Source organism: Pristiophorus japonicus, unplaced genomic scaffold (genome assembly GCF_044704955.1).
Source record: "Pristiophorus japonicus isolate sPriJap1 unplaced genomic scaffold, sPriJap1.hap1 HAP1_SCAFFOLD_383, whole genome shotgun sequence".
NCBI lineage: Eukaryota > Metazoa > Chordata > Chondrichthyes > Pristiophoridae > Pristiophorus > Pristiophorus japonicus.
Window position 1 is genome coordinate 250,430 of NW_027253685.1, and position 15,526 is coordinate 265,955.

General features: G+C 46.4%; 1 protein-coding gene across 1 annotated transcript in view; it reads left to right on the forward strand.

Moving 5' to 3' along the window:
• The window catches only part of LOC139250506 (zinc finger protein DPF3-like), a 214,377-nt gene that overhangs the window by 70,041 nt on the left and 128,810 nt on the right, over nt 1–15,526 (forward strand). The window contains exons 2-3 of the mRNA XM_070872883.1: nt 2,056–2,114; nt 7,013–7,122. Of these exons, the coding sequence (XP_070728984.1) occupies nt 2,056–2,114; nt 7,013–7,122 (169 nt within the window). The remainder of the gene's footprint in view (nt 1–2,055; nt 2,115–7,012; nt 7,123–15,526) is intronic.

Here is a 15,526-nt window from a genome sequence, read left to right on the forward strand (position 1 = left end):
AGAAGGAGGAACTGAAGGAAATCCTTATTAGTCAGGAAATTGTGTTAGGGAAATTGATGGGATTAAAGGCCGATAAATCTCCAGGGCCTGTTGGTCTGCATCCCAGAGTACTTAAGGAAGTGGCTCTAGAAATAGTGGATGCATTGGTGGTCATTTTCCAACATTCTATAGACTCTGGATTAGTTCCTATGGATTGGAGGGTAGCTAATGTAACCCCACTTTTTTTTAAAAAAGGAGGGACAGAGAAAACGGAATTATAGACTGGTTAACCTGACATCAGTAGTGGGGAAAATGTTGGAATCAATTATTAAGGATGTAATAGCAGCGCATTTGGAAAGCGGTGAGGATCAGTCCAAGTCAGCATTGATTTATGAAAGGGAAATCCTGCTTGACAAATCTTCTAGAATTTTTTGAGGAAGTAACTGGTAGAGTGGACAAGGGAGAACCGGTGAATGTGGTGTATTTAGACTTTCAAAAGGCTTTTGACAAGGTCCTACACAAGAGATTGGTGTGCAAAATTAAAGCACATGGTATTGGGGGTAATGTACTGATGTGAATAGAGAACTGGTTGGCAGACAGGAAGCAGAGTGTTGGGATAACTGGGTCCTTTTCAGAATGGCAGGCAGTGACTAGTGGGGTGCTGCAGGGCTCAGTGCTGGGAGGGCTCAGTGCTGGGACCCCAGCTATTTACAATATTTACAATATACATTAATGATTTAGATGAAGGAATTGAGTGTAATAGCTCCAAGTTTACAGATGACACTAAGCTGGGTGGCGGTGTGAGCTGTGAGGAGGATGCTAAGAGGCTGCAGGGTGACTTGGACAGGTTAAGTGAGTGGACAAACGCATGACAGATGCAGTATAATGTGGATAAATGTGAGGTTATCCACTTTGGTGGCAAAAACACAAAGGCAGAATATTATCTGAATGGCGGCAGATTAGGAAAAGGGGAGGTGCAATGAGACCTGGGTGTCATGAAAGTTGGCATGCAGGTACAGCAGGCGGTGAAGAAGACAAATGGTATGTTTGCCTTCATAGCTAGAAGATTTGAGTATAGGAGCAGGGAGGTCTTAATGCAGTTGTACAGGCCCTTGGTGAGGTCTCACCTGGAATATTGTGTTCAGTTTTGGTCTCCTAACCTTAGGAAGAACGATCGTGCTATTTAGCCATTTAGGACTGAGATGAGAAGAAACTTCTTCACTCAGTGAGTTGTTAACCTGTGGAATTCCCTGCCGCAGAGAGTTGTTGATGCCAGTTCATTGGATATATTCAAGAGGGAGTTAGATATGTCCCTTTATGGCTAAAGGGATCAGTGGTATGGAGAGAAAACAGGAAAGGGGTACAGAGGTGAATGATCAGCCATGATCTTATTGAATGTTGGTGCAATCTCGAATGGCCTACTCCACCTATTTTCTATGTAAAGGGGGCATTGGTGGAGTATTGGTGTGCAATTTCCCTGGGATTAAAGGGGGTATTGGTGTGCATTGTCCCTGGGACTAAAGGGGATATTGGTGAATCTTGGTGTGCATTGTCCCTGGGACTAAAGGGGGTATTGGTGGAGTATTGGTGCGCAGTGTCCCAGGACTAAAGGGGGTATTGGTGTGCAGTTCCCAGGACTAAAGGGGTATTGCTGTGTAGGCTCCCTATGCTAGATCATTATCCAATGAGCCTGCTAGAAAGCGTGTGCAAGAATGGGACTGCGCTTGACATGATCAGTGAGCCCGCTGAAGCTCATGGTGTAGGCTGAAGCATGTCAATTGTCCCCGTGGAGGAGGTCGGAGTGATGTGCTGATGCCTTGGGACAGTACACCACCTTCAGGAGAAGAGGCAACCCTGGGCCAAGGGAAACCCTGGCAGTTTTTGCTTTTGTCCTTCAAAGGAATTAAGATTGGAGCTAGTACCCAAATAAACATTAAAATCCAATCACAAACAAAAGCTTGCAGAAAAATAAAAATTATAAGATTTTTAGTCCTCTTGCCGTTTCATCTATTTAAATTAAATCGACCAAACTCCAAGTAAAACACAAACTATTAACAGATTGAACTCCTATTTTAGTGGGCTCCCACCAGCAGGATGAGAGGTTTGGTCTTGTAATTGTAATTGTAACTACTTTGGTAAAATCATTTGTAGCTTTCTGTCACAAAATGATCATCTGTTGGGCAGTCCCCTGGAGTCGAGGATGACATGTTTCCACATTAAAATCAGTTCCAAGGTGACTGATGAGACCAATGTAGCCAAGTTTGCTGATGATACAAATATGGGTGGGAAAGCAAATTGTGAGGAGGACACACAAAATCTGCAAATGGATATAGACAGGCTAAGTGAGTGGGCAAAACATTTGGCAGATGGAGTATAATGTGGGAAAATGTGAGGTTATCCACTTTGGCAGAAATAATAGAAAAGCAAATTATAATTTAAACGGAGAAAAATAGCAAAGTGCTGCAGTACAGAGGGACCTGGGGGTCCTTGTGCATGAAACACAAAAAGTTAGTATGCAGGTACAGCAAGTGATCAGGAAGGCAAATGGAATGTTGGTCTTTATTGCAAGGGGGATGGAGTATAAAAGCAGAGAAGTCCTGCTACAACTGTACAGGGTATTGGTGAGGCCACACCTGGAGTACTGCATACAGTTTTGGTCTCCGTATTTAAGGAAGGATATACTTGCAATGGAGGCTGTTCAGAGAAGGTTCACTGGGTTGACTTATAAGGAAAGGTTGAGTAGGTTGGGCCTATACAAATTGGAGTTCAGAAGAATGAGGGGTGATCTTATTGGAACATGAGACAATGAGGGGGCTCGACAAGATGTATGCAGAGAGGATATTTCCACTCGTAGGGGAAACTAAAACTAGGGGCCGAAAGGCTAGACTTTCCATTATTGCGCAGATCGCCCCAAAATGGGTGTTATTTCCAGCGTTGGCATTTATTATGGGTTTTGAGATCGCCGGATTATCGCCCCATTTTCAAAACCCCAACTTTCCACTTTATACAATAGGCGTTATCGGAAGCGATATGAAATGGGCAACAGCGGTAAATTTTTTGCCCTTCTGCTGGAAAATGTCGGGCACCATGGCAGCGGTAGTTTCCCGCGTTTGAGGTCATCAATACATGTGCAGAAGAGGAGAGAAAGAGAGAGGGAGCATAGAAACATAGAAAATAGGTGCAGGAGTAGGCCATTCGGCCCTTCGAGCCTGCACCACCATTCAATAAGATCATGGCTGATCATTCCCTCAGTACCCCTTTCCTGCTTTCTCTACATACTCCTTGATCCCCTTAGCCGTAAGGACCATATCTAACTCCCTCTTGAATATATCCAATGAACTGGCATCAACAACTCTCTGCGGCAGGGAATTCCACAGGTTAACAACTCTCTGAGTGAAGATGTTTCTCCTCATCACAGTCCTAAATGGCATACCCCTTATCCTAAGACTATGTCCTCTGGTTTTGGACTTCCCCAACATCGGGAACATTCTTCCTGCATCTAACCTGTCCAGGGATGGAGTACAAAAGCAGGGAAGTCCTGCTGCAACTGTACAGGGTATTGGTGAGGCCGCACCTGGAGTACTGCGTGCAGTTTTGGTCACCTTACTTAAGGAAGGATGTACTAGCTTTGGAGGGGGTATAGAGACGATTCACTTGGCTGATTCCGGAGATGAGGGGGTTACCTTATGATGATAGATTGAGTAGACTGGGTCTTTACTCGTTGGAGTTCAGAAGGATGAGGGGTGATCTTATAGAAACATTTAAAATAATGAAAGGGATAGACATGATAGAGGCAGAGAGGTTGTTTCCACTGGTCGGGGAGACTAGAACTAGGGGGCACAGCCTCAAAATACGGGGGAGCCAATTTAAAACCGAGTTGAGAAGGAATTTCTTCTCCCAGAGGGTTGTGAATCTGTGGAATTCTCTGCCCAAGGAAGCAGTTGAGTCTAGCTCATTGAATGTATTCAAGTCACAGATAGATAGATTTTTAACCAATAAGGGAATTAAGGGTTATGGGAAGCGGGCGGGTAAGTGGAGCTGAGTCCACGGCCAGATCAGCCATGACCTTGTTGAATGGCGGATCAGGCTCGAGGGGCTAGATGGCCTACCCCTGTTCCTAATTCTTATGTTCTTATGTCCCGTCAGAATCTTATACGTTTCTATGAGATCCCCTCTCATCCTTCTAAACTCCAGTGAATAAAGGTCCAGTTGAACCAGTCTCTCCTTACATGACAGTCCAGCCAACCCTGGAATCAGTCTGGTGAACTTTCGCTACACTCCCTCAATAGTAAGAACCTCCTTCCTCAGATTAGGAGACCAAAACTGAACACACTATTCCAGGTGAGGCCTCACCAAGGCCCTGTACAACTGCAGTAAGACCTCCCTGCTCCTATACTCAAATCCCCTAGCTATGAAGGCCAACATACCATTTGTCGTCTTTACCGCTGCTGTATCTGCATGCCCACTTTTAGTGACTGATGAACCATGACACCCAGGTCTGTTGCACCTCCCCTTTTTATTATATTACACAATTCCTTCATCTAAATCGTTAATGTATATTGTAAAGAGCTGGGGTCCCAGCACTGAACCCTGCCATTCTGAAACGCCTGCCATTCTGAAAAGGACCCGTTTATCCCGACTCTCTGCTTCCTGTCTGCCAACCAATTCTCTATCCACGTCAGTACATTACCCCCAATACCATGCGCTTTGATTTTGCACACCAATCTCTTGTGCGGGACCTTGTCAAAAGCCTTTTGAAAGTCCAAATACACCACATCGACTGGTTCTCCCTTGTCCACTCTGCTAGTTACATCCTCAAAAAATTCCAGAAGATTCGTCAAGCATGATTTCCCTTTCATAAATCCATGCTGACTTGGTTCGATTCTGTCGCTGCTTTCCAAATGCACTGCTATTTCATCCTTAATGATTGATTCCAACATTTTCCCCACTATTGACATCAGGCTAACCAATCTATCATTACCCGTTTTCTCTCTCCCTCCTTTTTTAAAAAGTGGCATTACATTAGCTACCCTCCAGTCCATAGGAACTAATCCAGAGTCTATAGACTGTTGGAAAATGATCACCAATGCATCCACTATTTCTCGGGCCACTTCCTTAAGTACTCTGGGATGCAGACTATCAGGTCCCTGGGATTTATCGGTCTTCAATCCCATCAATTTCCCTAACACAATTTCCCACCTAATAAGGATATTCTTCAGTTCCTCCTTCTCACTCAACCCACTGTCCCCTAGTACATCCGGAAGGTTATTTGTGTCTTCCTTTGTGAAGACAGAACCGAAGTATTTGTTCAATTGGTCTGCCATTTCTTTGTTCCCCATTATAAATTCACCTGAATCTGACTGTAAGGGACCTACGTTTGTCTTCACTAATCTTTTTCTCTTCACATATTTATAGAAGCTTTGCAGTCAGTTTTTATGTTCCCTGCAAGCTTCCCCTCGTACTCTATATTCTATTTCCCCCCTCTTAATTAAATCCTTAGTCTTCCTCTGTTGAATTCTAAATTTCTCCCAGTTTGTTGCTTTTTCTAGCCAAATTCTTTGCCTCTTCCTTGGTTTGAACACTATCCTTAATTTCCCTTGTTGGCCACGGTTGAGCCACCTTCCCCGTTTTATTTTTACTCCAGACAGGGATGTACAATTGCTGAAGTTGATCCATGTGATCTTTAAATTTTTGCCATTGCTTATCCACTGTCAACCCTTTAAGTATCCTTTGCCAGTCTATTCTAGCCAATTCATGCCTCATACCGCCGAAGTTACCTTTCCTTAAGTTCAGGACCCTAGTTTCGGAATTAACTGTCACTCTCTATCTTAATAAAGAATTCTACCATATTATGGTCACTATTCCCCAAGGGGCCTCGCACAACAAGATTGCTAATTAGTCCCTTCTCATTACACATCAACCAGTCTAGGATGGCCAGCTCTCCAGTTGGTTCCTCGACATATTGGTCTAGAAAACCATCCCGAATACACTCCAGGAAATCCTCCTCCACCGCATTGCTACCAGTTTGGTTAGCCCAATCAATATGTAGATTAAAGTCTCCCATGATAACTGCTGTACCTTTATTGTACACACCCCTTATTTCTTGTTTGATGCTGTCCCCAACCTCACTACTACTGTTTGGTGGTCTGTACACAACTCCCACTAGCGTTTTCTGCCCGTTGCAATTCTGAAGCTCTACCCATACCGATTCCACATGATCCAGGCTAATGTCCCTCCTTACTATTGCATTAATTTCCTCTTTAACCAACAACGCTACCCCATCTCCTTTTCCTTTCTTCCTATCCTTCCTAAATGTTGAATACCCCTTGAGTTCCCAGCCTTGGTCACCCTGGAGCCATGTCTCCGTGATACCAATTACATCATATCCTTTAACTGCTATCTGCGCAGTTAATTCGTCCACCTTATTCCGAATACTCCTCGCATTGAGGCACAGAGCCTTCAGGCTTGCCTTTTTAACACACTTTGCTCCTTTAGAATTTTTCTGTAATGTGGCCCCTTTTGCTTTTTGCCTTGGGTTTCTCTGCCCTCCACTTTTACTCTTCTCCTTTCTATCTTTTGCTTCTGCCTCCATTTTATTTCCCTCTGTCTCCCTGCATAGGTTCCCATCCCCCTGCCATGTTAGTTTAACTCCTCCCCAACAGCACTAGCAAACACTCCCCCCTAGGACATTGGTTCCGGTCCTGAGTAGAGAGGAACTGAAAGCGTGTGTGGATGTGTTGAGGTTGTTTGGCTGTTGTGGGAGGCAGAAAAGAGATTTAGCAGCAGTCAAAGAATTGGGAGCACAAATAACTTGGTTTGCACGGAGATTTAGGGAAAAAAATATAATTAAAATGGAAGGCATGAAGGTGGCGAGACAGCACGATTTGGAGGGTGAGGATGCTGGCGAGAGCAGTGAGGTGGGAGAGGAATTAGAAGTGGGAGGACGAAAACGAGCGAGGAGATTCTCCAACCAGGCAAATGCCTCCCTCCTGCAGGAGGTGGAGTCATGCTGGGGTGAATTGACCTGGGGTAGGCATGGGAAGCCCACACCAAAAGTTTACCAGAAGATGTGGGCCGACGAACAACGTGCTTGAGGGCAACCAGTGCCACAAGCGTTGGAACGACCTTGTGGGATCCACCAGAGTAAGTATTACATTTATTTACATTCACTTTTATATATTTTGAATTGTAAGTGTAATGAGTGATTAAAATCAGATGTGATGTCTTGTACTTATACTGGGAATGTTTTACTCAAAGCCTGCGTCTACGGTGTACGTCTTTAGGTAAATAATGATAATCATGATTACATCTGTCGGTTATGTGTTCTATCAGTCTCTGACAGTACCGAGCAATGATCTCATGCCATGTCATGCTGTTGTAGCCTTTTGCAGAAGAAGCTTTTGAGGAACAGGGCTGAGCAGAGGCGAACGGGTGGTTGGCCACCAGTCATCATCGCGCTCACCCACATCGAGGAACGGGTGCTGGCACTAGTGGGGGGGCACCCCCGGTCGGCCATGCAAGCAGCAGCAGAACCTGATGTGATGCCACGTGAGTAGACTATACACCATTGCGTGGTGTAAAGTCAATAGATGCCACATTCACTCATAACTGACCAATAATATATGATAGATGATTGATAAGTGTTATCTAAATAATGATGGCCTCATGAAAATCATTGTAATGCAGAATTTGGTCATGCTCATGAAAAGTGATATCTGTAATGATTTTGAAAGCAGTGTTTCTTTTGTTGTGCATATGCTGTGTGTAGCGTTGGAATCACCTTGTGACCCTTGCAGCCCCTTCTCCTCTAATAACCTCATTTATGTTTTGTAGCTCAGCCAGCAGCGCGGCCCCATGCAACACCACCGAGCCCAGAAACTGAGGGTCTGGCGCCGGACTTGCCGGGGGATCGTCCATCTGGTGCTGAGGAGCCCCGAATCTTGCATCGACAAGCTCCATCATCTATGCAACCCCAATGACATCTAGTGCTCCTGCGGCCATGTCCTCCTCCACCTTGGAGGTCGCGGGCCCAAGCATCTTGCCACAAGTCACTCCAAGTGTCTCCATGATGGCGCCGACCCCGCGGAGGTTGGTTCGACGCAGCAGGGCTACTCCACGAGCGGCAGATCTAAGCGGCGACACGGCACACTTGTCCAGGAGAAGTGTTGACCTAGCTCAGCAGATCCTCCAGACAATGGGGGGCATATCCCACCAGCTGGCCAGCATGTCTGCCATCATGACCGAGTACATGCCGCAGATGGTGGAGGCCCTGGAGGTGATAGCCAGGAACACTGGTGCCAGAGGCTACAAGTGGTCTCGGAGAGCGGCACTGCACCCCAAGGTGCTGCACCCTCACTGCCAATGACACATGCGGGCCAGGAGGAAAGTCTTGCTTCTGGCTCAGACGACGTTCCTGCCTCAGGACCGGCCTCTCCGTATCCAGCCAACTAGCGGATCTGCCGTCATCCCCCCCGAGTGAAGCAATGCCTGAGGAGCTCTTCGGCCACGTGGCTTGGAGCTTTTTACGCGTGCAGTATGGAATTTATCAGCTTCACTATGACCAGGGAGGCACAGAGTGAGAGGGCTCTAGGATTCTCCCGAATTATTAACTTCCCCAAGGGGAAGGGAGCAATAGACTGTACGCTCATCACCATACGGGCACCTTTTCAGGATGCAGAGGTTTTTCGGAACCGAAAAGGATTCCACTCCCTGAACGTGCAACTCGTTGTCGACCACCAGCAAATAATTATGGCAGTGAATGCAAAATTTCAGGGCAGCATCCATGATGCTCACATCCTGTGAGCGCGCTGTATCCGACATGTTTACTAGTTAGCCACAAGGTCAATGTTAGACCAAGGATGACAAAGGATATGGCCTCGCCACCTGGCTGATGACCCCCCTACGTAACACCCAGACAGAAGCTGGGAAGCGATACGAGAGCCATATAGCCACGCAATATTATCGAGAATACCATTGGAGTACTTGAGCAGGGCTTTAGATGCCTGGACTACTCAGGAGGTGAGCTCCAATACCACGCTGAGCGTGATGGTGTGCTCCATGCTACACAACTTGGCTATCAGGAGGGGACAAGAATTGCCAGAAGGGACTGCTGGTCCATCTCAGGAGAGAGAGCAAGAGGAGGACCAGGAGGTGGATGCTGACCTCGGGCCAGACAATCAGGAAAGGGCCCATGGTGATTACATAGCTGCAAGACTCTTACGTCAGCAGCTCAAATGAGCGCTTTGCTTGAAATAACGTTGGTGGTATTTACAAAGCTGCAAGACTGCTGTGCCTGCAGCTTATACATGAATGGTATGCATTACCTTGTTGACAGTTAAAGTTTAAGTTGATTCAAGGTGTCCAATGCAGCAAAGTGTGGCATGCTGAGATATACTGCAAATGTCGCCAGCTGAGGCCTGAAAGGAACTCGATGCGTAGAAGGCAAGTGCAGCAGTGACCTTGACCTCAACGGACAGTGCGATCCTGCTGGTGCTGGTAGGCTGCAGATCTCCCCTGATGAGCTGGCATATATCTCACTGATAACCTCTTTGTGGAAGCGCAGTCTCCTAAGGCACGTGTTATCGGACAAGTTCAGTTGAGACCACTTCTCCCTGTAAGTGCGTGGGGTGTAAGTTCTCTTCCGCCTCAGCAGTCTGCCACCTCTTTGGGCACATACTGCTCTTGAATATACCTTCTGCCATCTCTAGTCTGCAGCATGTGCGTAGTCATCAAGACAGGCTGAGAAATGACAGGCCACATTCCAATAACTATCAGTATTATACCTATTATTCACAAGCAATAAATTTACCTACTAAAACACCTAAACTAAATTCAAATCGTACACAGTATGACAAGATGTTTGTTCAGATGTTCAAATCACCTTTAAAAGACCTACATCAAAACTCCCCAAAAGTTGAAGCAGCCTTTTATATGAACCAACCTCCGAGTTACAAAATGGTATCCATACCGCTGGGTTTAGTTCAGGTGAGAGCAACGTTTTGTCAGCGGTCTTTTCGGCGATATGTGAGTGAGGTGCTGAAAGTAACGCTCGGCGATATTATGGGCGTTAGTTTCGCCCATTCTGATCTTTACGGCAAAGAAAAGTGGATGGGCGGTATTATTAATTCTTGGTGTTAACTACATGCCGAAAGTAATGCTGGGCGATAAGTGAGCGATACATGGGCGTTCGTTTCTATTTTTGTTGCTAAATGGATGATATCTAAGCGTTCTACCTCATCTCAGTATTAAAATGGACGTTAAGTGGGCGGTATCTATGCAAATATAATGGAACGTCTAGCCCTATGTTTTGGAATAACGGGGCCGTCCATTTAAAACTGAGATGAGGAGGAATTTCTTCTGAGGGTTGTAAATCTCTGGAATTCTCTGCTCCAGAGAGCTGTGGAGGCTGGGTCATTGAATAAATTTAAGGTGGAGATAGACAGATTTTGAGTGATAAGGGAATAAAAGGTTATGAGGAGCGGGCGGGGAAGTGGAGCCGAGTCCATGATCAGATCAGCCATGGTGGAGCAGGCTCGAGGGGCCATATGGTATTCCTATTTCATGTTTCTTAATGCGGGATCTATCGACTCCGTCACAGGTGGGGCAGACGGTGGTTGGAGGGATGGGTGGATGCGGGGTTTGATTTGTCGTATGCTCCTTCCGCTGTTTGTAATTGGTTTCCGTGTGCTTCTGACGAAGAGACTCGAGGTGTTCGGTGCTTTCTCGAATACTTCTCCTCCACTTTGAGCAGTCTTGGGCCAGGGATTCCCAGGTGTCGGTGGGGATGTTACATTTTTTAAAGGAGGCTTTGAGGGTGTCCTCTGTGTTTTCTCTGCCCTCCTGGGGCTCGCCTGCCGTGACATAGCTCGGAGTAGAGTGCTTGTTTCGGGAGTCTAATATCGGGAATGTGACCCACCCATCAGAACTGATTGAGTGTGGTCAGTGCTTCGATGCTGGGGATGTTGGCCTGAGTGAGAATGCTGATGTTGGTGTGCCTATCCTGCCAATGGATTTGCAGGATCTTGCGGAGGCAGCGTTGGTGGTACTTCTCCAGTGCTATGAGGTGCCTGCTGTACAGAGATCATGGTGATAGGAGGGCGGTTCTGTAGACCAGCGGATCTGATTGGAGGGGGTTGTTGAGTTTTTAAATTAATGAAGTGTATTTTTCCCCCAGGTATTGGAGTGTTTCTGACAACACTGATGCGAGTTTGAGTGGGGATTTTATTCATTGCAGAGTGATTTATTCAAATCTGGAGATGTGGCGAGTTCCAGTCGCATTGTTAATCATTAAAACACTGCAGCTTTTCATTGCGTGCTTTTGTGCATTTTCAGTTGGAAAAATAACCCACTGATTATTTTACTCCACACTTGTTCCGAGTGCACCAGCTACATTTCAACAAATAGCTCTCCTTTCTGTCAGCACCGCTTTGATGACTTCATTGTCGCCATGCTCTTTCACTCTCGGCATGGTTGCCCCTGACACATTTTGCAGACATTAACCGTCCACAATATCCTTTTTCAGTCAACATTGGAGCGTAAACAATTACATGTTCAGTATAAATTACTCTCTGCATTCATCTATTTAGGGAAATCTAAGTATGGACGGGCTTAATATTCAGAATTGTCTCATGTACTGTTTAATTATGACGTGAGTGTTTGTATTTTCATAGAATTGTAGCACAGGAGGCCATCTGGCCCATCAGGCCTGTGCTGGCTCTTTTAATACAAGAACATAAGAAATAGGAGCAGGAGAAAGCCACTTGGCCCCTCGAGCCTGCTCTGCCATTTAATAAGATTATGGCTGATCCGATCATGGACTCAGCTCCACTTCCCTGCCCGCTCCCCATAACCCTTTTCTCCCTTATTGCTCAAAAATCTGTTTATCTCCGCCTTAAATATATTCAATGACCCAGCCTCCACAGCTCTCTGGGGCAGAGAATTCCACAGATTTACAACCCTTAGAAGAAATTCCTCCTCATAATTTTAAATGGGCGGCCCCTTAATCTGAGACTATCTCCCCTAGTTTTAGTTTCCCCTATGAGTGGAAATATCCTCTCTGCATCCACCTTGTCGAACCCCCTCATTATCTTATGTTGCAATAAGATCACCTCATTCTTCTGAACTTCAATATGTATAGGCCCAACCTATCTTCATAAATCAACCCCCTCATCTCCAGAATAAACCGAGTGAACCTTCTCTGAACAGCCTCCAATGCAAGTATATCCTTCCTTAAACACGGAGACCAAAACTGTACGCAGTACTCCAGGTGTGGCCTCACCAATACCCTGTACAGTTGTAGCAGGACTTCTCTGCTTTTATACTCTATCCCCCTTGCAATAAAGGCCAACATTCGATTTGCCTTCCTGATCACTTGCTGTACCTGCATACTAACTTTTTGTGTTTCATGCACAAGTACCCACAGGTCTCTCTGTACTGCAGCACTTTGCAATTTTTCTCCATTTAAATTATAATTTGCTTTTCTATTTTTTTTCTGTCAAAGAGCTATCCAAGTAATCCCATTCCCCCGCTCTCTCCCCGTAGCCCGGCAAATTTTTCCCCTTCAAGTATTTATCCAATTTCCTTTCAGGCAGCACAAAAAAAAAGTAAACCAGTTCTCCTCATCACCCCTCTGGTTCTTTTGCCAAATCCCTCAAATCTGTGTCTGTTTCTACATTATTTTAATCCCAGCTTGCTGTACAGACAAGCATGGATCACTCCAATTATATCCATGCCCATATTCTAAGCCTTGCAATATTAAAAACAAAATCATCTTTCTCTTTCCTTCCCGCCTTTCACCATTACTGCAAATTCTGCAAGTGTTTCTAATTGTGTGGGAGAAGTCATCTGGCAGCTTGTCAAAGTGGTGTTCTGTGTGTATCCCTGGCATGTGCGTGCGGCCGGGACAGAACCCTTCAATCAGTCCTGTCAAATACTGTGTGGGTATGATGTGCACTTCCAGAAATGGTCACAGTATAGAGAGAGGGATGTCCTTATAGAAAGGGTTACAGTATAGTGAGAGGGATGACCCTATAGAAAGGGTCACAGTATAGTGAGGGGATGTCCCTATAGAAAGGGTTACAGTATAGTGAGGGGATGTCCCAAAGAAAGGGTTACAGTATAGTGAGGGAATGACCCTATAGAAATGGTCACAGTATAGTGAGGGGATGTCCCTATAGAAAGGGTCACAGTATAGTGAGGGGATGTCCCTATAGAAAGGGTCACAGTATAGTGAGGGGATGTCCCTATAGAAAGGGTCACAGTATAGTGAGGGGATGTCCCTATAGAAAGGGTCACAGTATAGTGAGAGGGATGTCCCTATAGAAAGGGTCACTGTATAGTGAGGGGATGTCCCTTTAGAAAGGGTCACTGTAGAGGGAGTAGGGATGCCATCTCTGGCTGCTGACACCAGATGTAGGTCGTCACTGATGCCCAGTACTGTTTAATTTTGAAAGCTGTACCAACATGTGTCCTTCTCCCTTGCCTCAGCTGGGTTGTGCAGGGTGATGGGGGGGCTATGGGGGATGTGCAGGGTGATGGGGGGGCTATGGGGGATGTGCAGGGTGAGGGTGGGGCTATGGGGGATGTGCAGGGTGAGGGGGGGGCTATGGGGGTTGTGCAGGGTGAGGGGAGGGGGGCTATGGGTTGAGGGGAGGGGGGCTATGGGTTATATGCAGGGTGAGGGGAGGGGGGCTATGGGGGATGTGCAGGGTGAAGGAGGGGTTATGGGGAATGTGTGAGGGGAGGGGGGCTATGGGCGATGTGCAGGGTGAGGAGAGGGGGGCTATTTGGACCGTTCTTTCAAAGAACGGGTGCAGGTGTGATGGGTCGAGTCTGTTCTGTGTTTCTGATTCTATCATCAAGCCTAAGTCGTTCGTTCCATCCATCCATCCACATCAAATGTTGGGGCGTTAATCTCACTTCCTCCCTCTCCGAAATCTCCTGAGTGGGCAGCAGAAAATATCAAAAACCCCTTTAATCCCGTGGGCTTCAATCTTACGAACAAGTCTATTACGTGTCACTTTATCAAACACCTTGTGAAAGTCCATGTACACATGGACCGCGCTACTCGCCTCGTTACTTCATCAAAGAACTCAATCACGTTGGTCAAACAAGATTTGCCTGCAACAATTCCGTGCTGGCTTTCATTAATTAACCCATAGTTTTCCAATTAATTGTGTCCCAGATGAATGTCCGAGTTTCCCCAATGTCCGTTTGGCTGACTGGCCTGTAGTTACCGGGCCTTTTAAACAGGTGTAACATTTTCAATCCTCCAGTCCTCCGGCACCAACCCATGTCCAAGGATTGGACAATCGTGGCCAGAGCCTCTGCAATTTCCACCCTTGCTTCCCTCAAAAACCGAGGATGCCTCCTATCTCCACCAGTGACATTTTGAGAGTCTGCTGTTGCATGGTGCTTGCAGCAACTGAACCAATGCAGTGTTGGGGTTGAGTGGTGTAATTCGTAGACTACAGCACAGTACCTCACACATCTGGATGTAATTCACAGTCGTGTGCTGGGTATCTGAGTGCACTCTTAGCACTCCCATCCACATGGATGTCCTTTGTTTTGCTCATTGACCAACTGTGGGATGAAATGGCAGCTTTGAGTCGGTGTCGCGGGTTATCCGGGTCACCAGTACAATGAAGGAGGAAGAAAACGGAGATTTTGCGAAATAGTAAAAGGCGAGCATTTTAACTCCGTTTTCACTAGATCATTGTAACTGTCACGGTAACTTGTGGAACACGCTGTAATTCAGTTTAAAATAAAGCGGAGTTTGTCTGGCTTGTATTTTTACTGCCGGCAGTCGGGGAGGTGAAGGGGATGGGGAGCACAGTGTCTCGTGGAATATTGTCCTTTGCCCTCTTAATAATTCGTGTGCAGTTAGTGTGCAGGAGAAGGCTGTCGGTAATAACTGTCACCTCCATCCCCAGCCCATTATTGGGACACATCCCATGGTCTTCACAAACCCATCAATACAGCAGCACTAGGAGAGAGTGTCACTGTCTCAACATCGTTTTGTAAGCAAAATGGGATAGCTATTGAAAATACAATGGAGTGTTTTGTCTTTTGAAGAGCTATGAAACAGCAGATGCAAGTCACTGTTGACCACTATTTCTATTCCAATTCTATTTTCAGCACCATTGCTTTGACTTATGGAAGCGTCCTTAATTTCATTTTGAACTGTTTGTTCAAGAATGAAGTTGCTACTTCCCCTCTCTGTACAATCTAGAACTATTGATTAGAATCATTGATCCTCCGAGTGCTTGTGCAGCATTGGCTGCAAATGGAGACACGCTATTTTCCCCCGCCCAGTGACATGTTTCTGAAGATCACTGTGTTGCATCATTGGAGGTTTATCACCAACTAAGGTGTGGTTGTGGGGGGGGGGGGCGTGCGCGCGTGTGGGGGGCCCCCGGCGTGCGTGTGGGGGGGGGGGGTCCCCGGTGTGCGCGCGCGTGTGGGGGGGAGAAAGGGGCCCCCCGGTGTGTGTGCAGGCCCTGTGTGGCAGAGTGTGGCTTCTCGCACTGTGCTTTATTCTCTGCCTCCT